The 26,903-nt window shown below is 40.8% G+C and overlaps 3 protein-coding genes across 3 annotated transcripts in view; all 3 read left to right on the top strand.

Annotated features, from left to right (window-relative positions):
• Positions 1 to 4,507, top strand: part of LOC106571837 (A disintegrin and metalloproteinase with thrombospondin motifs 19) — a 117,989-nt gene extending 113,482 nt beyond the window's left edge. The window contains exon 23 of the mRNA XM_014145308.2: positions 416 to 4,507. Coding sequence (XP_014000783.1) covers positions 416 to 567 — 152 coding nt within the window. The 3' untranslated portion in view covers positions 568 to 4,507. The remainder of the gene's footprint in view (positions 1 to 415) is intronic.
• Positions 4,508 to 5,529: 1,022 nt separating this feature from the next.
• minar2 (membrane integral NOTCH2 associated receptor 2) lies at positions 5,530 to 10,038 on the top strand. The gene is made up of 3 exons (XM_014145151.1): positions 5,530 to 5,676; positions 7,076 to 7,324; positions 9,832 to 10,038. Exons 1-3 carry the CDS (start codon positions 5,530 to 5,532, stop codon positions 10,036 to 10,038), a joined length of 603 nt encoding a protein of 200 aa, XP_014000626.1.
• Positions 10,039 to 11,992: 1,954 nt separating this feature from the next.
• Positions 11,993 to 26,903, top strand: part of chsy3 (chondroitin sulfate synthase 3) — a 190,288-nt gene continuing 175,377 nt past the window's right edge. The window contains exons 1-2 of the mRNA XM_014145320.2: positions 11,993 to 13,432; positions 18,842 to 19,125. Coding sequence (XP_014000795.1) covers positions 12,826 to 13,432; positions 18,842 to 19,125 — 891 coding nt within the window. The 5' untranslated portion in view covers positions 11,993 to 12,825. The remainder of the gene's footprint in view (positions 13,433 to 18,841; positions 19,126 to 26,903) is intronic.

Here is a 26,903-nt window from a genome sequence, read left to right as displayed (position 1 = left end):
TTTTACATGATAGATTTGTATTTATATTTTTATTTCATCTCCAATGAAATGCAAAGTTGAATCAGTGCAAAGAAAAGTAAATGTGAAATGTGTATAATACTGCCACCTATTGGTGATGCACTGGAATAACTATTTGATAAAAAGCCATGTTCATCTGTTATTCAGTTAAAACTGCATGCTATCAACAAAACTTATTATATTCATATGTATAGGTGTTACAATACATGGATGTTTCCTAATCCTGGTCCTCTGCACTAACACGCCCAGTTCAAGCAATCACAGGCTTGATGATGAGTTGAATCAAGTGGGTTACTGCTAGGCTGGAACAAAAATGTTCACCATTTTGGATCCCCAGGACTCGGATTAGGAAACTGTGCACTATGTCAAACTGAATCTCTCCTTTCATCCTCCGTAGCTGCCCTGACATTCAAGTGTTTACGGGACCAGTGGCCGGTTTACTGCAAAGTAATCCGCGAGAAGAACCTCTGCCAAGACATGCGCTGGTATCAACGCTGCTGTGAAACTTGCCGGGACTTTTACGCACAGAAGATGCAGCAGAGGAGTTGACCCTCCCCTCACCCCCTCGCCCCCTCCTTCCAGGGGCGAATTTAGGTGTCAAATCCTATGTATGTATATCAAGTGCACTTATTCCAACACGTGGGATGGACAGAACACACCTGTTTCAACCTAACCAGCGGTAGATTATAAGCACTGTAAATGTGTCATTAGTACGTTGTGTTACTGGTATTGAGTCCATACTATGTCATGTTATTGGTATTGAGTCCATACTATGTCATGTTACTGGTATTGAGTCCATTCTATGTCATGTTATTGGTATTGAGTCCATACTATGTCATGTTACTGGTATTGAGTCCATACTATGTCATGTTATTGGTATTGAGTCCATACTATGTCATGTTATTGGTATTGAGTCCATACTATGTCATGTTATTGGTATTGAGTCCATACTATGTCATGTTACTGGTATTGAGTCCATACTATGTCATGTTATTGGTATTGAGTCCATACTATGTCATGTTATTGGTATTGAGTCCATACTATGTCATGATATTGGTATTGAGTCCATACTATGTCATGTTATTAGTATTGAGTCGATACTATGCTCATCTTATTGGTATTGAGTCGATACTATGTCATGTTATTGAGGTTGAATCGATACTATGTCATGTTATTTGTATTTAGTCGATACTATGGTAATGTTATTGGTATTGAGTCAATACTATGCTCATGTTATTGGTATTGAGTCGATACTATGTCATGTTATTGAATCGATACTATGCTCATGTTATTTGTATTGAGTCGATACTATGGTAATGTTATTGGTATTGAGTCGATACTATGTCATGTTATTGGTATTGAGTCGATACTATGGTAATGTTATTGGTATTGAGTCGATACTATGCTCATGTTATTTGTATTGAGTCGATATTATGCTCATGTTACTGGTATTGAGTCGATATTATGCTCATGTTACTGGTATTGAGTACATGCTATTGCCATCTTTTTGGTATTGAGTCGATACTATGTCATGTTATTGAGGTTGAATCGATACTATGGTAATGTTATTGGTATTGAGTCGATACTATGTCATGTTATTGGTATTGAGTCGATACTATGGCCATGTTATTGGTATTGAGTCGATACTATGGCCATGTTATTGATATTGAGTCGATACTATGGCCATGTTATTGATATTGAGTCGATACTATGGCCATGTTATTGGTATTGAGTCGATACTATGGCCATGTTATTGATATTGAGTCGATACTATGGCCATGTTATTGATATTGAGTCGATACTATGGCCATGTTATTGATATTGAGTCGATACTATGTCATGTTATTGATATTGAGTCGATACTATGGCCATGTTATTGATATTGAGTCGATACTATGTCATGTTATTGGTATTGAGTCGGTCTAAGCACATCTCTTTTGAGGGTGTAATTGTTGACCAGCCTTCACCTGGGATCCGTTGAGCTGATATACTGTAGATCTACATAAGGATCCAACTCTTTGGTGTTTTTGGAGAAGTTTTTGTTTTTAATAATGTTAACTCATGCTAATATTTTGTAAATGTCTTACTATTTTCCATACTGTATTTTTTTCGGGATTTATCACATTGAAAATCAGACAAAATCCATCAAGGTATACAACTTGTAGTTTCCATTAATTTAGTTAACCCCGTATAATGTAACCAATGCAATAGTGCCAAAAGTGCAAACTACAAACTTCAAGCGTACCATCGGACCTAGGTCTACTGGTTTCCTATCAGTTTCTTCCCCAAAAAAACAGAAAGTCCCGCACACTGTTTATGCTCCCAAGTACCACTGTTTATCGGACAACATTTCCATCTGTAAGGATCTTCATCAGGTCAAAACAACCTGACAAAATGACCTGACGAAGATCCTTGTGGATGGAAACGTTGTCTGATAAAAGGTGCTATTTTCGGAGCATAATCAGTGTGTTGGACTTTCCGGGTTTTTTTTTCTTCTCAAGTTTACTTCTTTAGCCCAGCACAAACATTTCTATCTATTTCAGCATTGGTGAACTTCATGCTATCTGTTTGGTATAGCCACTGCTGAGACTTTGGCTTCCAGCCGTGAGTAATTACAATGACGTTCTTGTCCTTCGTCAAGTTTAGCAAAAATGTGTTTAGAGATACAAATAGTACTGTATGTTTAATCTATCTCAAACAGAATTCACAATACTGTCCATTTAGAAGCAATACTGAAAGCAGTACAGCTGTAAAGACACTTAGGTTTGATTGATATGATGTTTTAGGGTTTAGGACTTTCAGCGCTTCATTTGCTTTGTACATGTTTGGCTTAATGTCGAACACTGTAAGCAACAATGTGGCTTTGGAGGGATTTGGATAATTGATGATACTTCTAGTAACGACAGCAAATATATTCTTATTATTTAGCTTAAATGTCTCTTTGTAGTAACGTGCTGTTTATGTGGTGCTAATTAGTGTACTTGAGTGAACTTTTGGGGATCTAGGCTTAAACATAAAGTGTTGCCAAATAGCCGAGGCTTGCTTAAAGTTGGAGAAAATACCTTATTGTAACATTTACTGAATTAATCTATGTCTATGCATATGTTAACAATGGTGCTGCCTTAGGATCTGTTGGGACTGAAACAATTGTGTGGAAAGCTTAAAGACTCAAATCTTTTTCCTCAAATGTAACATTGACATCAGGGGTGTGGTCAGTACGTCACATAGCGGTGTTCGACGTTTACTTCAACGGAAATGGTACTGTACTGAACGACCAGTTGAAGAACGGTGTATGGTGTGTGTGCTGCCTAAACCAGATCTTTACCATGATAAGGCCAGACCTTGCTCGACATTGCGGTGCCAGCTTTGTCCCGCGTCCCACAGTCGCGTGAGATTTTATGGTGTGTGTGTGTGTGTGTGCTGCACGAGTTTTGCGATTTAAAATGGTCACACACATATTGATCAGGTCACACCCATATTGATAGGCCCACACATATATTGATCAGGCCACACCCATATTGATCAGGCCACACCCACCAAACACGGAGCAAACATACCTCAAAGGCTGTTACGGGAACGCTGCGCATCGTTTGGGGGAAATGTAGTTCAGTAGCGAACGTTGAATCGAACTGAATGCATCCCAGTTACGCGCACGGATCTCTCCAAGTTAGGATTTAGGTCTCAGCGTCTTCAGGAGGGCTTCTAAAGGGAAATGATCCTCCATTTTAAATCACATATTTCAAAATTTGTTTAAACAAAATCACTAAAGGGACATTGTTTAGTCATAGAGTAAACTATCATTCATATTTCCGTCAAATAGTTAGTACAGTATGGCCTACCTTGGTTGTGTACACCAGGATGAGCCCACGGCTGTCTTGTATGTTAAAGTCAATGTTAGAACGCCAACATCTGAACAGCAAGCTGCTTCACTAGAACAATCTGCTGTACATGCTATTCACACAACGATGACTGTTTCTAGTGTATCACTCCACGGCCCTCTACTTGAATAGAGATAATGTAGAACTAAGAAACACTGTACATGTTTACACTGAAGTACTGCTGCACTGGTATGGGTTGGCTCCGGGGTGAAGGTTCCCCTAGGTACAGCTCTAGGATCAACTTCCCCTCCATCAATCCTGACCTTAAGAATTAGTGGAGAAAAAAAATGCTAAACTGACCCTAGATCAGCGTCTAGGGGCAACTTCACCCTACTCTGGTTCCCATGAGCCCTCAGTCTAGGCGTCACATGGTGCAAAAAAATACTGCTTGGTTTATACCTTCTGTCATTGGCTGAAAACAAGTTGAAGTTGAGTGTTGTTGAATAGAATTAAAATGGACATTTTATAGCACTGTAAGACCATGTCATTTTTTTTAATGGCTCCTACATACCTGTATGTAGCGTTCTCTCGTAATGTTTTACGGTTGTGTAGGAGAAAAAACTGCCTGCATATCATGTTCCTGAGAAAATAATAAAATACATTCTCCATTATTTGTTTGTTCCTATGGTTTCCATGTCATATTGTATTGCTTGGATTTTGCTTGAAGGCTAAAAGTTGTCCTCAAAACAACTATATAAATAAATACAAATTGTAAGCCTCATGCTTTACCAACTGAGCCATATCGGGCCACTAATGGCTGCTCCTAGATCAGGCCTGTCAATGAACTATACAGATTCCTGACTTTTTTTATTGTGTCTCAAATTCAGGCTCATTTCTACAAGGTTACAGCTTACTAGATACCACTTGGAATTTTGGTCCCGGTCTGGTTGCCTAAACCAGATAATTACCATGATAAAACCAGACCTTGCTCGACATTGCGGTGCCAGATTGGTCCAGCAGTCGTCTGCTATCAGGGATAGAAACTATCGCACAAACCTTCCATTTATTCTGAGTCTGCTTCAAATGGGGAAACTTTGTAACATATTAATACCCGAGATATAACTTTTGTGGATTTAATAAGACGACTACAGTTTATTACTTAAGGGGAAAAAGTCTTACATTGTACAAATCTTGCATTGTCTTTCGTAGCCTATGATACCAACAGCAATTTCCCAGTACTGTACTAGTTACAGCCTAATCAAGGGCTTGATAAATGTTGATCAGTGAATCAGCTGTACTCCTATTGGAATAGATCAACTAAATGTAGAGGTTTGGGAAACACTTACTTATATAAATATCACACCATAGAGCATTGTATTAGCCTAGCATTAGACAATACTCAGGTGTACAGGTGTCTGTTACCTGGGGTATGACTCCACCATGTCACCCTGCTGCCTGGCACCGTTGGTTAGTTCCCATCACAAGAGGTCAGGTTAGGTTACACACACACCCCTGCAAAAGACACCTGCTCATAAATAGCGGCTCATCAATAATTGCTGATCTGATGGAGGCACCGTGTGTAGCCTCGTGTGTACGGACCAGAATTGAGTTCAACAAGGCAAACAGTGTGTGAACGTAGGCCTGGTTGAACACGTCTCAGCTCCTGTAGAGCTCCGGCTAAAGAGGACCTACGATGGACATCTCGGTTCTGCCCAACAACAACCACCCGGAGAAGTTATTTCAGCTGGACGTGGGGATGCTGCCGGCCACTCACGGGATGTTCCAGGTCGGGGCAGCTCTGTCGGGGCAGAGGCAGTGGAGTAACCAAGTCTATCAACAGGTAGGCCATCTGTCTCTGTCCTTTCTCTGACTTTCACTGTTAAAGGCAGGTACTCACATGATATCTAATGGAAGGCTTGTCTGCTTGGAGTGACTCGGTCATGTAGATTCAGTATGTATTTAAAGGTGTGAATACGTCTGGCTCAAACTTAAGTCTAACTATAAGGACAGCACTTCATTTCACAATCTTGCACTTATCCAAACAATTTAGGTGAATACTTCAAGCCAAACTCAGAAGTGCTTAAAATCTGTTTAACTAGGCTAATTGAATTGAAGAGTCATTTAAAATGCTCATTGTCTTGCCATCATTTCAATTAAGGAATATTTTATTGATAACTCGTTGCTGTAAGTAACAGTGTTCTAGTAAAATACACATGAAAGATAAGCCTATTTTATTTGTGTGTAAAACAAAGATATACTAAAATAAGAGGTCCAAGTTACTTTCGTGACGCACGCAATGACAGCTATTGACTTTTCAATGAATAGTAATGAATGGTCATAGTGAAAAGTCATTGCATCAGTGTTCCATCACCGTGCTTGCCAAACATCACAAAGAGTTTACACATAATAAACTGACATTCTTTTTGAGTTGCAGACAACTGTGAATTGATTGATTCAGTCTGGATTCGTTCTTTTTCAAATGTATATCCAACTCTCATCTTTGTTGTTTTTAAGTCAATTTGGCTCCATAATTAACCACAGCTTCTGGTTGCAGTAGAATCATGAGTCAACAGGAATGAGTCAGTCAGTCACTGGAGTTCAATGAGAATAACAAGTGAGCTTATCAGAATTGGTTAAGGTCACAGTTTCTCAGTCTGTCCATATCTCCTTCTCTGCATTTTACACAATTAATTGATGAATAAAAGGCTGTGATTCGTTTCATCATGATATAGCGCAAGTGTTCCATCATTTAATTGCTGCTCCAAACAAGGGAAGATGGATCAATCCGGTGCCTGTTTTTGTGCTGAACACACAGACATGTAGGAATATTGGGACTTTGAATCACCTGTGTACATGCATTACGGATGCATTATAGGCCATGTATGAATACATGAATAGCCTTTACTAAAGAATACTGTCATAAGGAGCCATGATATGTTATAACTGACAAAGCATAAAGCATCCACTCTGGGAGTAGGAGCATTATTTCAGTCGGCTTGTTGCATCTCACAAGGCCAAGTGAGACTTTGTTAGGTGTGATAGAAAGGCACAACAAATGCATTATGCACAGCTGGTTTATAGGAAGTAATAACAAAAGGGTGTGTATCCCCGTGTTTCCCCTAGTAACATCCCAAAATGGACAGGGAAAAACACTGTTACCACAGGCAAAATAATATATAAAGACAATTCCCTTTTTCTACTTTTTCCCCTCTCTCTCTCCATCCCTATCCTCCCCCCAGAGGGAAAGTAGGACTGTGAGTGACAATAGGCCTTCCTCGTCCCCCGAGGGCAGCCCTGTGGTGTTTGTGGACAGATACCTGGAGAAGCACATCACGTCACACACCTTGAATTCCAAGATCAAGAGGAACCCTCTGTACACAGACATAAGGACTATAGACATGGGGGAGAACCAGAAGTCCAAACCCTCCTGGACCATCCAGGAGTTTGACAGACACTCAATCCACTCCAACCTGGCAGGCTATCTAAAGGTAAATTGAAGACTTTAAAGGCAGGCAGGCAGACAGGTAGACAGGCAGACAAGCAGGAACACAGACAGGGAGACAGGCAGACAGGCTGGAAGGCTGGAAGGCTGGAAGGCTGGAAGGCTGGAAGGCAGGCAGGCAGGCAGACAGACAGACAGACAGACAGACAGACAGACAGACAGACAGACAGACAGACAGACAGACAGACAGACAGACAGACAGACAGACAGGGTTTAGATTTGCAATAACATCAGCAATAGTAGATCAGTTCCAGGAAATAGAGCATGTTTTGGATATACAGACTTTGTCACTGTCACACAAAGTCACATATGCCAAGTAAAATAAGTTAAGATATCGCACATTTGGCAGTGATGTCTCCTTCTCTTAGACCTGAAGTAACCATAGAAGGTACCATAGAGGCTGATAATGGTAGGCTACATGGCAGTTGACCTTAGAATAAGGAGAGCTGGAGGTGATAGCATGGGATCAAGTCCATGCAGACACTATTAAATGCTACATATACACATCCACAGTCCAAACCTACACACCACTAGTGCCTGGCAAACTTCACAGCACCAATTGTTATCCCTTTGATGTTTGCTCTCGGCGGTAGCTGATTATCTGCGAATTCGTATCCTTGGGCAAACTACCACAGAAAGCACCATCGTAACTCCATCAGGCAGCTAATGTTTCACCTGACCAAACCAATCAGCCAAGTGACAGCTGATATACCATCCTCAAAGTCCCCAACCAAGGCACTGTGGGACACGTCAGGGACTATGACGGTCACCCAAACCAATGCTGCACAGGCTAGCCGAAATCAAATTAAAAACTCTCAACGGGCACCACCAACAGCGCCAGCAGGGAGTCAGCTCTGCAATGAAGATGACAAGTGTAACAGCATCCAATTATTTCCCTGTGAAAAAGAATACAAAGCTGTCCTTTTTATTACTGAATCACAGAGCAGTGAGGGATATGTTCTCTTTATTACTGAATCACAGAGCAGTGAGGGATATGTTCTCTTTATTACTGAATCACAGAGCAGTGAGGGATATGTTCTCTTTATTACTGAATCACAGAGCAGTGAGGGATATGTTCTCTTTATTACTGAATCACAGAGCAGTGAGGGATATGTTCTCTTTATTACTGAATCACAGAGCAGTGAGGGATATGTTCTCTTTATTACTGAATCACAGAGCAGTGAGGGATATGTTCTCTTTATTACTAAATCACAGAGCAGTGAGGGATATGTTCTCTTTATTACTGAATCACAGAGCAGTGAGGGATATGTTCTCTTTATTACTGAATCACAGAGCAGTGATCAATAAGTCAGACTCGTCTCTTTCCCGTCTCAATAATGAAATCAGAAATCCGGAATGTGCCGATGGTCTGATAGAAATCAGGTAAGTGCCGACGCACAGAACAGTGCAAACTGGCTCTAACCAGACTAGAAAGAGGAATGGGAGACCCCGGTGCACAACTAAGCAAGAGGACAAGTACATTAGAGTGTCTAGTTTGAGAAACAGACGCCTCACAAGTCCTCAGCTGGCAGCTTCATTAAATAGTACCCGCAAAACACCAGTCTCAACGTCAACAGTGAAGAGGCGACTCCGGGATGCTGGCCTTCTAGGCAGTGTTGCAAAGAAAAAGCCATATCTCAGACTGGCCAATAAAAAGAAAATATTAAGATGGGCCAAAGAACACAGACACTGGACAGAGGAACTCTGCCTAGAAGGCCAGCATCCCGGAGTCGCCTCTTCACTGTTGACGTTGAGACTCGTGTTTTGCGGGTACTATTTAATGAAGCTGCCAGCTGAGGACTTGTGAGGCGTCTGTTTCTAGTCATTTACAACATTAACAATGTCTACACTGTATTTCTGATCAATTTGATGTTGTTTTATTGGACAAAAAATTTGCTTTTCTTTCAAAAACAAGGACATTTCTAAGTGACCTTTGAACGGTAGTGTATGTACATTTCTCCATTACTACAAATGTACAGTATAACATTTACAATATTATTGTACATTTTACACTGTAAATTTGTAGCAATTGAGCAATGTACATATGTATAATGCACAATGTCTAGTTTGATGTACTGTTTTATTTATGATGTAGGCTATTGTTTTACTATTATTGTAATAAAATCTACTGATTATTACTCATGTATAAATGTATAATGTATAAAGTACTTTTTATTTAGAACTTACATTGAAATACATGTATTTTACTTTATAGTCTGTTACAAGACATCTCTTTTCCTAACACTTTCCTTGAAGTGGATATGCTTACATGCAACAGTCATAATCATTACATCTAATGTGACATAAACCATTATAACTGCTTATAACAGCCGACTCCAGCTCATGATAACTAACATGTCGTGAAGCTATATGTAGCATTATCCATGGTCATTGAAAAATGTGTCATAACCTGTCGTCACATGTTATTACATACCTATAATGACAGTGTCGCGATGTTTTTGTTACACTTTCAAACGCTCCCTTTTGTTTCAGGAAGAAGAAACAGGACCACAGGATGTAGAGTTTTGGTTGGAGGATCTCTACACGCCTGGTTACGACTCCTTGTTAAAGAAGAAAGAAGCGGAGATTAAAAGGAACAGACTTTGCAAAATACTGACCGTCGTCATTCTGTCAGTGTGCGTCATCATTATCATCATCACAGTGCCAATTGTAGTCACCAGAAATCTAAAGAAACCGTGACTGATTTGTAGAATCATGCCAAGGTGGGTCAAATTCTTTCAAAAGGTTTAGGATGTGTCATCATTCACTATAACATGTACAGTAGGCTGTATGTGTTAGAAACACGTTGCGTATTTGGGACTATTGTGGCATATTGTTCATACTCTCACATTTATGAAAGACATGAGAGAAGACGCTTGAGCTGTCACGATTCACAAGTGTTTATTTAAGCAATAAGGAACGAGGGGGTGTGGTATATGGCCAATATACCACGGCTAAGGGCTGTTCTTAGGCACGGCGCAATGCGGAATGCCTGGATACAGCCCTTAGCCGTGGTATATTGGCCATATACCACAAACCCTCGAGGTGCCTTATTGCTATTATAAACTGGTTACCAATGTAATTAGAGCAGTAAAAATAAAATGTTGTCATACCCGTGGTATACGGTCTGATATACCACGACTGTCAGCCAATCAGCATTCAGGGCTCGAACCACCCAGTTTATAATGTCATAAATAAGAGTACTAGGTAAAAATGGGGAAGCTGAGCATTTCACACCTGATTAACTAATGGATCATGATTAGTTGCTTATTTGAATCAGGTGTTTTGATCACACAGTCTTGTGCTCCGTAATCACAAAGTGTATCAGAGTAGGAGTGCTGATCTAGGATCAGGTCCCTCCTGTCCATATAATCTCAGTCATTATAATCAAAAGGGAAATCTTACCCTATATCAGGACAACTCTGACTGAGACTCTTGTGAGTAGGGGCCCTGAAGGTTAGAGATTGTATGAGGTTGGTGCATGTGAGTGGGTCTGAGTATAGGCACTTGAATGACACTGAACATCATTGTTGCAGGTGTGTGGCCCCATTTCTGTTTAAAAGGGGTATAAGACCGCATTGAGATTCTCTCTTTGATTACAGGGCTGGTGCTCAGAGTTAGTCGTCTGTCAAGGTGCAGCGTAGCCTACACCAGCACCAGAATCAATTGGTGGTGCAGAGGTCTAAGGCACTGCATTCTCAGTGCAAGAGGTGTCACTATAGAACCTGGTTCAAATCCAGGCTGTATCACATCCGGCTGTGATTGGGAGTCCCATAGGGCGGAGCACAATTGGCCCAGCGTCGTCTGGGTTTGGCCGGAGTAGGCTGTCATTGTAAATAAGAATTTGTTCTTAAAATAAACATAAAAATCTATTGAATCAACACCAGCAGCTGGAGGTCAGACATAGGTGGCCTTCCAAATGGTACCCTATTTCCTATATAGAGCCATATGGGCCCTGGTCAAATGTAGTGCACTAACCCTATGGGCCCTGATTCAAAGTAGTGCACTATGTAGGGAATAGGGGACCATTTGGGATGTGTCCTTTGTTTTGAGTGTGCTGTTCTTATCAGGTAAATCTACCACATCAATTTGGTGTTCAATGTTACCTATCATTTCACAACTCAACTTATGTCTTTAAAAAAATAAAAAATAAAGTCAAGATTCATTTTTACACAAGGATTGTTCATTGTATTGTTTTGTTGCAATTTTCACACATTTCCATACTGCAGTCACCTACAATTTGCTCACTTTCAGTTTGACAAACTCCTGCCACTGTACGCATATAGTACGATACCACGAGAGGGCGCCACAACACAGTGGCCTCAAATCCCATACAGAACATTCTAATGCTGTGAAAATATGTGATTATGGAAATGTTGGTTATATTTACTGTTTTGGCTACTAGGCTAGGCTACTTGCTGTTTCTATATCTAGGCTTTTACACATGAAAGAGTACGCTCCCAATCAGCAATGATAAGATGAATTGCAGTAGTGCCAGAAATCAGTTGGACGGTTCAGTCAAGATGAAAATAAATATTATAGGCGACAGTCCATGCGCCACAGGTTACACCTGTATTTGACATGTTATTAAATAAGTAGTTGATGAGATGTAGGGTTTATGTGGTGATGTTGGTTCACTTTTCCAATACGGGTCTCATTCGGACGTCACGCAGCGAAGAGGAACAGATCTCAGTCTGTCTCTCTCAGTCTGTCTCTCTCCGCCCTCTGTCTGCCTGCCCAACAGGAAGACTCTCCGGTTACTTCTTTCACCAGTGAATATGCATAGTCTACTACTGATTGTCTGTGGCTGAAACGCAGAGAAATTAGAGAAGAGGGACGGAGGATATGAAAAGTTATTTACCCTGACGTCAAGCTGTAAACAAAATGGCGAGTCAGGGGCGGATAAACTAGCTTTAGGTAGCATATACTTAGCGACAGTGTGCACAAACTAAACTGTATTCGCGACGTTTCAAGACTGAGGAGAACAGCGGTAACAAATCAACTCGAGTTGCCTGAAATTAGTGGAGTTAACTTTTTTTGGGGGGGAAATGATTGCGCATGGAGGAACAATGTAGCCTATCCACTGGAAAGTAATGAAGAGTTGTGGTTACAAACGTTGCTTTTCATTCGGACTGCACTGCAACTTCTGCCGTCGCCCTGGACATTACAAATAAAGAAGCTTTTACCAGCGACCTACTGTAGCTACTCAGTGGATATTTCCCCAGAACTGTAACATGACAGTCTACCGATACTAATAGATAATCTACGGATAAATGGCTTGTTGGATACATTTTAAGGATGTTATCCATGGAGGTGGGGATACACTCTTACCTTCAGATACCGCTACTCATCTAATGCCGTTAGCAGATGAGTGATAACCATTTATGGAAACTGCTCGGTGTAAAACAGCTATATCAAGTGAGCACTACTCGGGAGGATATATTTAGTTTATACCATACTTAAACTCTCATTTTTTTAAATTCAATCATGGCCGTTAGGTCTAGAAGACCGTGGATGGGCGTAATTGTAGGGGTCTTTCTTGGATTTACAGCGGCGTCTTGGCTAATTGTCCCCAGGGTAGTGGAAATCAGTGGGAAAAGAAAGAAGTCGATCTGCTCATACTACAGTAATGCCGCTGGCATCGGTAAAGTGGCCGAAATCATTGGAAGCACCGCAAGTAATCCGTTACGCAAAGACCCGGAGAATAACCTGTCCAGCCAAGAGGGCAGTGAAGAGGAGGACGAGAACGTTTACAAGACTGGTAACGGTAGTGGAGATGGCGGAGGACCTATTTCCAAACCTAGACATTTTCTCTATGTCGGCGTCATGACAGCCAAAAAGTACCTTGATTCCCGCGCCGTGGCTGCACACAGGACGTGGACCAGTTCCATTCCCGGGAAGGTTGAGTTCTTCTCCAGCCAGGGCTCTGAAACAGTCCCACTGCCCATTCCTGTCCCCGTGGTGTCGTTGACAGGTGTAGATGATTCATACCCGCCACAGAAGAAGTCATTTATGATGTTGAAGTACATGCACGACCATTACCTGGATAAATACGAGTGGTTCATGAGGGCAGATGATGATGTCTACATTAGAGGTGAATTCCCTTTAATGAAATAGTTTGTCTTTCTCTTTTAAAATGTCTAGGGTTGGTTACATACATTCTTGGTAGTCTTTTGAAGTTCATTGACAGTTATCTGTTTGACTCCTATTCCAACTAGATAGTAGCAAGTTAGCAACAGCTGGCGAAATCAACATTCATATGTCAACTATTCCAAACATTTTTCAAGAGCACTTGAACAGCTTCCCTCCAGGCATTGAGATCCATTTTTGTAAGAGTATCCTCTCCGTATTGGGTATTGGGTATTGCTACTGTACAACGTTGCACTGGTGAGGCGTCATTGTTGGAGAGTCTTGGTTCCAGAAAGCCAACCACACTGGGCACAGACGGCACTTCATCATCTAGTTTCAGTTGTCAACTAATGTAAATTCAACGTAAAATCAACAACAAAAATGTCACTATGTCATTGTATTTAGGTTAATAAAATAAAATACGAATGTTATGTTGATGATGTTGATTCAAGTCCAATGTATTTTCCACGTTGATTCAACATCGTCACATTGGATGTTTTGGTTGAAATTACGTGGATACAACGTTGATTCAACCCGTTTTTGCCCAGTGCGATGCCAGTTCAATAACCCCAACCCACAACCTCTGTAGCAACATATATACAACATTGTACTTCATACGAATTTCACACAGTAAGCATATTAGTTATTGGTTTGTAGATGTAACCAACAGCCTTAGTATGTACTTTAGAGACAAACAACGACCCACTGGCACCCACTGGTTAAATCAACAGAATTTGTCAACATACTGTGACATGGAATCAACATTGAAAATAAACTGGATTTGAAAAAAGTCATCAACCAATTCTGTTTTCATCTAATTTCAACCAGCATTGTAAATATTGAAATTGGGGAAAAACTTAAACTTAAATACATTTACTTAACCTGATACATTGACTTAACCTGATTAACAGATTGCTACATCAATCTGATTTCAACATAATCATCAGAGCTATGTATACGTCCAAGGTTTTGAGATTCACACAATCACTACCTGAAAACAATGATTGATTCACGTCCAAGATCATTGACATTTCGAGATTCACACAATCACTACCTGAAACAATGATTGATTCACGTCCAAGATCATTGACGTTTCGAGATTCACACAATCACTACCTGAAAACGATTGAGCGCAGTTACATAGTCAGGTTAATATAATAGTTACATGCTATGTAAAAATAATGCTTTGTAAGAATTATGATTTCCCTAATAATCCTGTTTACATGCTACCGCAATGACCATGTTATTTTTGCGAAGACTAATTGATTCTGAGTTTGGACGTATACATTTTGTATGTGAAAACTGTTTATAAGATGCATATTTTCAGTTTTTCCGAACTCATTCCACTCACACATAAGAGGGACGCTGGCACTACCCGGTGCTGGCACCTGTGCTGATCAAATACACCGCTGGAACGCCGATTAAACTGTTTACATGTCCTAATAGTTTGAAAGATTGCTCAGAAAACCAGGTCTTTTTAAATCAGCGTATGCTTACTTCGATTATGACCTTACGACGATTAAGATAAACAGAGTAAAGTGTTTACATGACTAATGTCATACTCGGCCTTCTGCTATAATCAGTTTAATATCCAATTATTTGTGTGCACGTAAACGTACTCAATGATAATGGATATGAATCAGTCATTGTTTTCAGGTAATGATTGTGTGAATCTCAAAAACTCAATGATTTTGTCAGGTTGCAGTTGTATATGAGAACTTGTTCTCAACTGACTTACCTGGTTAAATAAAGAATGAAATAATAATTAATAAAAAAATGGACGTGAATCAATCGTTGTTTTCAGGTAATGATTGTGTGAATCTCAAGACCTCAATGATCATGGATGTGAATCATTGAGTATGTTTACATACACACTAATCATTTGATATTATACTGTTTATGGCACAAGGCAGATTATGCAATAGTCATGTGAATACCTTACTCTGATTATCTTAATCGGCATGAGGTCATAATTGAAGTAAGCATACGCTAATTAAAACACCTGGTTTTCTCAGCAATCTTTAGAACGATTAGGACATGTAAACAGTTTAATTGGCGTTCCAGTGTTTTAATCAGCGGGTACCCCAAAATATGCAATTTAGAAATAGTTTTCACATACAAACTTTATATGTCCGAAATCAGAATTAAATAGTCTTCGCAAAAATAATATGATCACTGTGGTAGCGCGTTTATTTTGACTGCCGATTTTCAGTAGGCTGATTTCAGATATCTATGTAAACAGGATTATTAGGGAAATCATTCTTGCAAAGCATGTAAACATTTGAAACAAACTATTATATTAACCTGACTATCCACAATAATCACACTATTGGGTGCATGTAACCGTGCTCATTGTAGCCATGTTGAGTGGGTGCCATCCATGATGATGGTGGTGGTGTGGGAGCTCATGTCACTCCACTAGTGTTTATTAACTTCCAACTGGGCACAACACCGGTTGAATCAACGTTATTTCCATGTCATTTCAACGAGATTATGTTGAACCAACTTGGAATAGATGTTGAGATGATGTCTGTGGCCAGTGGGTTTTCTGTCGAAACAATGAAGTGGAAGAATGCTGTTTGCTGTAGAGTGTGGGTTGATTGTAAGGGCAGAGAGATGAAGCCATGTCATGTTGTGTATTTGTAAGTGGGTTATGCAATAGCTTAATGGATGGTGGTAATGTACCATTATACCATAACAAACAAAAGTGAACTTCTAAAGTCTTGCAGGTAAGTATATTATCCTGCCTACTACCTACTACTAGCTTTATATTAGCCTGCCTACTACCTTTTACTAGCTTTATATTAGCCTGCCTACTACTAGCTTTATATTAGCCTGCCTACTACCTTTTACTAGCTTTATATTAGCCTGGCTACTGGCTACTACTAGCTTTATATTAGCCCGCCTACTACCTTTTACTAGCTTTATATTAGCCTGCCTACTACCTATTACTAGCTTTATATTAGCCTGCCTACTACCTATTACTAGCTTTATATTAGCCTGCCTACTACTGTTCCTACTACTAGCTTTATATGAGCCTGCCTACAACTAGCTTTATATTAGCCTGCCTACTACTAGCTTTATATTAGCCTGCCTACTACCTTTTACTAGCTTTATATTAGCCTGGCTACTGGCTACTGCTAGCTTTATATTAGCCTGCCTACTACCTTTTACTAGATTTATATTAGCCTGCCTACTACCTATTACTAGCTTTATATTAGCCTGCCTACTACCTATTTCTAGCTTTATATTAGCCTGCCTACTACTGTTCCTACTACTAGCTTTATATTAGCCTGCCTACTACCTTTTACTAGATTTATATTAGCCTGCCTACTACCTTTTACTAGCTTTATATTAGCCTGGCTACTGGCTACTACTAGCTTTATATTAGCCTGCCTACTACCTTTTACTAGATTTATATTAGCCTGCCTACTACCTATTACAAGCTTTATATTAGCCTGCCTACTACCTATTACTAGCTTTATATTAGCCTGCCTACTACTAGCTTTATATTAGCCTGCCTACTACCTACTACTAGCTTTATATGAGCCTGCCTACTGCCTACAACTAGCTTTATATTAGCCTGCCTACCACTAGCTTTATATTAGCCTGCCTACTACCTTTTACTAGCTTTATATTAGCCTGGCTACTGGCTACTACTAGCTTTATATTAGCCTGCCTACTACCTTTTACTAGCTTTATATTAGCCTGACTACTGGCTACTACTAGCTTTATATTAGCCTGCCTACTACCTATTACTAGCTTTATATTAGCCTGCCTACTACCTATTACTAGCTTTATATTAGCCTGCCTACTACCTATTACTAGCTTTATATTAGCCTGCCTACTACCTATTACTAGCTTTATATTAGCCTGCCTATTACCTATTACTAGCTTTATATTAGCCTGCCTACTACTGTTCCTATTACTAGCTTTATATTAGCCTGCCTACTACTAGCTTTATATTAGCCTGCCTACTACTGTTCCTACTACTAGCTTTATATGAGCCTGCCTACTGCCTACAACTAGCTTTATATTAGCCTGCCTACCACTAGCTTTATATTAGCCTGCCTACTACCTTTTACTAGCTTTATATTAGCCTGGCTACTGGCTACTACTAGCTTTATATTAGCCTGCCTACTACCTTTTACTAGCTTTATATTAGCCTGACTACTGGCTACTACTAGCTTTATATTAGCCTGCCTACTACCTATTACTAGCTTTATATTAGCCTGCCTACTACCTATTACTAGCTTTATATTAGCCTGCCTATTACCTATTACTAGCTTTATATTAGCCTGCCTACTACTGTTCCTATTACTAGCTTTATATTAGCCTGCCTACTACTAGCTTTATATTAGCCTGCCTACTACTGTTCCTACTACTAGCTTTATATGAGCCTGCCTACTGCCTACAACTAGCTTTATATTAGCCCGCCTACCACTAGCTTTATATTAGCCTGCCTACTACCTTTTACTAGCTTTATATTAGCCTGGCTACTGGCTACTACTAGCTTTATATTAGCCTGCCTACTACCTTTTACTAGCTTTATATTAGCCTGCCTACTACTAGCTTTATATTAGCCTGCCTACTACCTTTTACTAGCTTTATATTAGCCTGCCTACTACCTATTACTAGCTTTATATTAGCCTGGCTACTGGCTACTACTAGCTTTATATTAGCCTGCCTACTACCTATTACTAGCTTTATATTAGCTTGCCTACTACCTATTACTAGCTTTATATTAGCCTGCCTACTACCTTTTACTAGCTTTATATTAGCCTGCCTACTGGCTACTACTAGCTTTATATTAGCCTGCCTACTACCTATTTCTAGCTTTATATTAGCCTGCCTACTACTAGCTTTATATTAGCCTGCCTACAACCTATTACTAGCTTTATATTAGCTTGCCTACTACCTATTACTAGCTTTATATTAGCCTGCCTACTACTAGCTTTATATTAGCCTGGCTACTACCTATTACTAGCTTTATATTAGCCTGCCTACTACTAGCTTTAAATTAGCCTGCCTACTACTGTTCCTACTACTAGCTTTATATGAGCCTGCCTACTGTCTACAACTAGATTTATATTAGCCTGCCTACCACTAGCTTTATATTAGCCTGCCTACTACCTTTTACTAGCTTTATATTAGCCTGGCTACTGGCTACTACTAGCTTTATATTAGCCTGCCTACTACCTTTTACTAGCTTTATATTAGCCTGCCTGCTACTAGCTTTATATTAGCCTGCCTACTACCTACTACTAGCTTTATATTAGCTTGCCTACTACCTACTGCCTAGATATTTTCTTTGATACTCATTGTATCTCACACAATGCCTCTCTCCCATCCATCCATCCATCCATCCACACAGGCGAAAAGCTCGAGTCATTCCTGCGCTCTCTGAATAGCAGCCAGCCCCTGTACCTTGGTCAGACGGGCCTGGGCACAGCCGAGGAGCTGGGAAAGCTGGCCCTGGAGCCAGGGGAGAACTTCTGCATGGGGGGCCCGGGCATGATCTTCAGCAGAGAGGTGCTGAGGAGGATGGTGCCCCACATCGGAACCTGTCTCAGGGAGATGTACACCACCCACGAGGATGTGGAGGTGGGCCGCTGCGTGCGCCGCTTCGGGGGTACCCAGTGCGTCTGGTCCTATGAGGTAAGAGACAATTTGATGTTTTGTCTGGTGAAGGGAGGGAGGCCTGGTGTTTTGTTGTGTTTCACGGAGATGCATTGTACACTCTCGATGTGATGGGTTTTGTCTTAGGTTTTCAATTGACTTGCTTTTAGTGGCCTAGTGTTTTATGCTATTGCCTTTTACTGGCAAAAGCCTCCAGAGAATGGGCTCTTACACAGTCATGAATGGCAGTCTTTCTGAAGGAGACCAGAGAATGGGCTCTTAGACGGTCATGAATGGCAGTCTTTCTGAAGGAGACCAGAGAATGAGCTCTTAGACGGTCATGAATGGCAGTCTTTCTGAAGGAGACCAGAGAATGGGCTCTTAGACAGTCATGAATGGCAGTCTTTCTGAAGGAGACCAGAGAATGAGCTCTTAGACGGTCATGGATGGCAGTCTTTCTGAAGGAGACCAGAGAATGAGCTCTTAGACGGTCATGAATGGCAGTCTTTCTGAAGGAGACCAGAGAATGGGCTCTTAGACAGTCATGGATGGCAGTCTTTCTGAAGGAGACCAGAGAATGAGCTCTTACACAGTCATGGATGGCAGTCTTTCTGAAGGAGACCAGAGAATGGGCTCTTAGACAGTCATGGATGGCAGTCTTTCTGAAGGAGACCAGAGAATGAGCTCTTAGACAGTCATGGATGGCAGTCTTTCTGAAGGAGACCAGAGAATGAGCTCTTAGACGGTCATGGATGGCAGTCTTTCTGAAGGAGACCAGAGAATGAGCTCTTAGACAGTCATGGATGGCAGTCTTTCTGAAGGAGACCAGAGAATGGGCTCTTAGACAGTCATGGATGGCAGTCTTTCTGAAGGAGACCAGAGAATGGGCTCTTAGACGGTCATGGATGGCAGTCTTTCTGAAGGACACCATTTGTAAGAGAAGTGTGTGTGTGTGCGTGTGCATGCGTGTGTGTGTGTGTGCGTGTCTGTCTGTGTGTGTGTGTGTGTGTGCGCGTGTCTGTCTGTCTGTGTGTATGTGTGCATGTGAGCGCACGTGCGTGTTTTTGTATGCCCGGGGTGTGTTTCCTTTGGCAACCACCTTGGCCTGAAGCATCATGTGTCAGTGGTCGTCAGAATGTCCTTTCTTTTCCCAGGAATTGGGAATCTCTCTAATGGCAAATCCATTCCCTCCAAATATGTTATCTCCTGTGGGGCTGAGCAGAAAGAGTTGGCCTCATGACAAATGGATGTAGTGAGAGATCTGTCTGCTCTCGATTGCTTTGTGGTGAAATAGTGTACTCTACATGCAACCGCTGTTCAATTTTTACAGTGAATCTGCCAATACATATTTATTATAGTGTTATTTGATAGATTATGTTGACAGTTGACAGTGTTATGCTAACAAACTACATTTCAGCGTAAAGGGGTCATTTTTCCTGTGTAGTACATTCCACTATAAGAATTTGGACACATTTTCTTGATTTGGAGAAAATTGACCTGAAGCGTAATATTATACTTTAGACTCCGGAGCCAATAGCGGCTACACTTGCTACTTCAACGGCTAGTGTAGCAGGTTTCATTTACTCCAATCGGAGCGCATCACTTGCAGCTCACGCTATGCAAAAAATGACACATCATGTAGGTCTGTGATGTGACCTGTTCTAAACACATTACCTCTGGTCAAAGTCATTTCTGTTGCCATTTGTGGTTGTCACCAATTTCACCAGCACCATAGATGAGATTGGAAATAAATGGATGGCTGCAGGCTGTGAAGCTTGTTGAATGGATTAACTATAAAATGCCACATATTCTGAGACTGAATGGTTTACTGAAATAGTTCATCAAGATTAAATTGGATTTGCAGGAGACTGCAGTATTTTCCTTTATTGCACAAAGTCTTGTCACACAGAAAATCACTGTCTTTTGTCACACGGAACATCACTGTCTTGTCACACAGAATTACTAATAGATTTCAACCTCTCCCCTTTAGGTACTTTTATCATGATTTGAAAGCATTAATATTGAACTACTACAGTGCAGTCAGAAAGTATTCACACCCCTTGAAGGTTTCCACATTTTGTTGCGTTACATGGATGAGCAGCTGCACACAAGCCTAAGATCACCATGCGAAATGCCAAGCGTCGGCTGGAGTGGTGTAAAGCTCACCGCTATTGGAGCAGTGGGATCACGTTCTCTGGAGGGATGAATCACGCTTCACCATCTGGCCGTCCGACGGAAGAATCTGGGTTTGCAGAGTGCCAGGAGAACGCCAGGAGTGCCAGGAGAACTGTAAAGTTTGGTGGAGGTCTGGGACTGTTTTTCATGGTTCTGGCTCGGCTCCGTGAAGGGAAATCTTAACGCTACAGCATACAATGACATTCTAGACGATTCAGTGCTTCCAACTTTGTGGCAACAGTTGGGGAAGGCCCTTTCCTGTTTCAGCATGATAATGCCCCCGTGTACAAAGCGAGGTCCATACAGAAATGATTTGTTGAGGTCGATGTGGAAAAACTTGGCTGGCCTGCACAAATCCCTGACCTCAACCCCATCAAACACTTTTGGGATGAATCGCCTAATCGCCCAACATCAGTGCCCGACCTCACTAATGCTCTTGTGGCTGAATGGAAGCAAGTCCCCACAGCAATGTTCCAACATCTAGTGGAAAGCCTTCCCAGAAGAGTGGAGGCTGTTATAGCAGGAAAGGGGGGACCAACTCTATATTAATACCCATGATTTTGGAATGAGATGTTCATCGAGCAAGTGTCCACATACCTTTGGTAATGTAGTGTATCTGTACACTACATTACCAAAGGTATGTGGACACTTGCTCGATGAACATGTCCCTCAGTCGAGCACTGAATTTCAAACACAGATTCAACCACAAAGAACAGGGAGGTTTTCCAATGCCTCGTAAAGAAGGGTACCTATTGGTAGATGGGTAAAAATAGAAAAATCAGACATTGAATTTCCCTTTGAGCATGGTGAAGTTATTAATTACACGTTGGCTGGTGTATCAATACATCCAGTTACTACAAAGATACAGGCGTCCTTCCTACCTCAGTTGCCGGAGAGCAAAGAAACCGCTCAGGGATTTCACCATGAGGCCAATGGTGACTTTAAAACACTTACAGAGTTTAATGGCTGTGATATGAGAAAACTGAGGATGGATCAACAACATTGTAGTTACTCCACAATACTAACCGAAATGACAGAGTGAAAAGAAGGAAGCCTGTACAGAATAAAAATATTTCAAAACATGCATCCTGTTTGCAATAAGGCTAATAAGTAAAACTGCAAAAAAAATCCTGAATACAAAGTGTTATGTTTGGGTGCTGCAAATCCAACACAACACATCGGTGAGTACCAATCTTCTTATTTTTAAGCATGGTGGTGGCTGCATCATGTTATGAGTATGCTTGTCATCAGCAAGGACTAGGGAGGTTTTTGAGATAAAAAGAACCAGAACAGAGCTAAGCACAGACAAAATCCTAGAGGAAAACCTGGTTCAGTCTACTTTCCAGCAGACACTGGGATACAAATTCACCATTCAGCAGGACAATAACTGAAAACACAAGGCCAAATATACACTGGAATTACTTACAAAGACGACCTTGAATATTCCTGGGTGGCCTAGTTACAGTTTTGACTTAAATCAGCTTGTAAATCTATAGCAAGACATGAAAATGGTTGCCTGGCAATGATCAACAACCAACTTGACAGAGATTGAACAATTTTAAGAATATTGTACAAAATATTGTACAATCCAGGTTTGCAAAGCTCATAGAGACTTACTCAGAAATACTCACAGCTGTAATTGCTGCCGATGGTGATTCTAATATATATTGACGCAGGGGTGTGAATAGTTATGTAAATTATAAATTTCTGTATTCATTTTCAATACATTTGCTAACATTTCTAAAAACATGTTTTCACTTTGTCATTATGAGTTATTGTGTGTAGATAGTGGGATTTTTAATTTTTAATTTAATACATTTTGTTTTCAGGCTGTAACACAACAAAATGTGGAATAAGTCAAAGATTATGAATACTATAATCAAAGATTATAGGCACTGTATATGGCTAGTATGTCTTTGAATACAATTCAAGGCTTGTGTTTCAGCCTTCTTTCCCAAGTCCTGTTATGCCATGGGGGTTAACTCTGAGTACATGCCTCACGGTTGTTGTCAATCCAAATAAGAGCCTTAACCAGAGCTAAACAGAACAGCCCATTGTTAATACAGTACCTGCAATCAGGGGTATGAACCATTGAATAGAACCATTATTTGTTTTGTTCCATTCTACTGCTAAATAAAGTTCTGAACTGGTTCGAACCCCAGAAAAGTACTGGTTTACAGTGGCAAGAAAAAGTATGTGAACCCTTTGGAATTACCTGGACTTCTGTATAAATTGGTCATATAATTTGATCTGATCTTCATCTAAGTCACAACAATAGACACACTGTCTGCTTAAACTAATAACTCACAAATAATTATACATTATACAATTATACATGTTCATGTCTTTATTGAACACACCGTGTAAACATTCACAGTGCAGGGTGGGAAAAGTATGTGAACCCTTGGATTTAATAGCTAGTTGACCGTTCTTTGGCAGCAATAACCTCAACCAAACGTTTTCTGTAGTTGCGGATCAGACCTGCACAACAGTCCTCTTTACAAAACTGTTTCAGTTCAGCAATATTCTTGAGGTAATGCCACGGCATCTCAATCGGGTTGAGGTCAGGACTCTGACTGAACCACTCCAAAAGGCGTATTTTCTTCTGTTGAAGCATTTCTGTTGTTGATTCACTTCTGTGCTTTGGGTCGTTGTCCTGTTGCATCACCCAACTTCTGTTGAGCTTCAATTGGTGGACAGATAGCCTAACATTCTCCTGCAAAATGTCTTGATAAACTTGGGAATTCATTTTTCTGTCGATGATAGCAAGCTGTCCAGACCCTGAGGCAGCAAAGCAGCCCCAAACCATGATGCTCCCTCCACCATACTTTACAGTTGGGATTAGGTTTTGATGTTGGTGTGCTGTGCTGTGCCTTTAGTTTAGTTTAGTTTAATCTGTCCACAGAACATTTTGCCAGAAGCGCTGCGGAACATCCAGGTGCTCTTTTGCTAACTTCAGACGTGCAGCAATGTTTTTTTTGGACAGCAGTGGCTTCTTCCATGGTGTCCTCCCATGAACACCTTTCTTGTTTAGTGTTTTACGTATCGTAGACTCATCAACAGAGATGTTAGCATATTCCAGAGATTTCTGTAAATCTTTAGTTGACACTAGGATTCTTCTTAACCTCATTGAGCATTCTGTGCTGTGCTCTTGCAGTCAACTTTACAGGACAGCCACTCCTAGGGAAAGTAGCAACAGGTCTGAACTTTCTCCATTTATAGACAATTTGTCTTACCGTGGACTGATGAACATCAAGGCTTTTAGACATACTTTTGTAACCCTTTCCAGCTTTATGCAAGTCAACAATTCTTAATCTTAGGTCTTCTGAGATCTCTTTGTTCGAGGCATGGTTCGCATCAGGCAATGCTTCTTGTGAATAGCAAACTCAAATTTTGTGAGTGTTTTTTATAGGGCAAGGCAGCTCTAACCAACATCTCCATTCTCGTCTCATTGATTGGACTCCAGGTTAGCTGAATCCTGACTCCAATTAGCTTTTGGAAAAGTCTTTAGCCTAGGGGTTCACATACTTTTTCCAACCTACACTGTGAATGTTTAAATTATGTATTCAATATAGACAAGAAAAATACAATAATTTGTGTGTTATTAGTTTAAGCATCTTGCTATGGAGCAGGCAAGCTATAGTTCAGCTAGTTGTTTACATGCTTGATGGAAAGACAAGTGTCAGAGAGGGTGGAGGAGTGTTGGGCATCTTGGGATGACATATATTATCTGAATTAGACCCACAGAGTTATATCTACAGAGGTACGGCTTCTATGGAGAAACTTTGAATGTCTTTGAACTTCAGAGTTGACTTAACATTTGGACCAGAGAAGCTAGTTTGCTAACAAAGCTTGTGTGTGCAGAGCAGCAACATAATTAAAAACACATCTTACCTTTTTGTAGTTCATAAATCCAATGTGAAATGTGAAAGCTATAGTATCCCAAACTTGTATTGAAAAAGTTAATCCATTATTTTCTAATTAAAAGTCTTCTATCTATCTTCTGATTCACGCCAGTGTAACGTCATTAGGCTACAGCTATGCTTTGGAGGGGGAGGGGCAGGTAGCCGACAAACACACACACACACACACACACACACACACTAGCCTTGACTTCACACACACACACACACACATTTTCAGCAGTCAGGCAGACGCTGGAATAAGTTTCTGATTGACAGAGGGAGGGCTTTGCATAGGTGCTTTGTTGCGTTTTTTGCGTGACTGGTTCTGTTCTGGAACAGTATACGGTGCATTTGGAAAGTATTCAGACCCTCTGACTTTTTCCACATTTTGTTATGTTACAGCCTTATTCTAAAATGGATTAAATCGGGGTTTTTTCTCATCAATCTACACACAATACCTCATAATGACAAAGCAAAAACAGGTTTTTAGATTTTCTTGCAAATGTATAATAAAAAAACAGAAATATCACATTTACATAAGTATTCAGACCCTTTACTCAGTACTTTGTTAAAGCACCTTTGGCAGCGATTACAGTCTCGAGTCTTCTTGGGTATGACGCTACAACCTTGGCGCACCTGTATTTGGGGAGTTTCTCCCATTCCTCTCTGCAGATCCTCTCAAGCTCTGTCAGGTTGGATGGGGAGCGTTGCTGCACAGCTATTTTCAGGTCTCTCCAGAGATGTTCGATCGGGTTCAAGTCCGGGCTCTGGCTGGGACACTCAAGGACATTCAGAGACTTGTCCCGAAGCCAATCCTGCATTGGCTTGACTGTGTGCTTGGCTTGTTGTCCTGCTGGAAGGTGAACCTTCGCCCCAGTCTGGGGTCCTGAGCGCTCTGGAGCAGGTTTTCATCAAAGATCTCTCTTTACTTTGCTTCGTTCATCTTTGCCTCGATCCTGACTAGTCTCCCAGTCCCTGCCGCTGAAAAACATCCCCACAGCATGATGCTGCTACCACCATGCTTCACCTTAGGGATGGTGCCAGGTTTCCTTCAGACGTGACGCTTGGCATTCAGGCCAACGAGTTGAATCTTGGTTTCATCAGACCAGAGAATCTTGTTTCTCATGGTCTGAGAGTCCTTTAGGTGCCTTTTGGCAAACTCCAAACGGGCTGTCATGTGCCTTTTACTGAGGATGATCAATGGAAACATTATGCACTTGAGTCTCATAGCAAAGGGTCTGAATACTTATGTAAGTAAGGTTTTTCTGTCTATTATTTTTTATAACCATTTCTTAACCTGTTTTCACTTTGTCATTATGGGGTACTGTGTGTAGATTGCTGAGAAAAAACAAAATATTGAATCATTTTTAGAATTGATGTAACGTAACAAAATGTGGAAAAAGTCAAGGGGTCTGAATACTTTCCGAAGGCACTGTAGATCACTTTTGTTCCCGGTTCTGATTTTGTTCCATGAAAAATGTCAATCTTTTACGTTTTTGGTTCTGTTCCCTGAACCAGTTCCAACCCCGACCTGCAATGCTGTTGCTGTATCTCATTGCATTTTTAATTAGATTATACACTGGTAATGTAATTACATTCCACTCTGATGCTCTGCTTGCAGAACGATCTGATAGCTTAGAATTGCAGCTTCCAGGAAGTGTGAGTTACATGATTTCATAGGTCAGGTGCAGTGGAGGATGCTGAGGTGAGGACGGCTCATAATAATTTCTGGAACGT

Source organism: Salmo salar, chromosome ssa01 (genome assembly GCF_905237065.1).
Source record: "Salmo salar chromosome ssa01, Ssal_v3.1, whole genome shotgun sequence".
Lineage (NCBI taxonomy): Eukaryota > Metazoa > Chordata > Actinopteri > Salmoniformes > Salmonidae > Salmo > Salmo salar.
The sequence above is the reverse complement of the archived record's forward strand: the minus strand, read 5'-3'. Positions and strand labels throughout refer to the sequence as shown.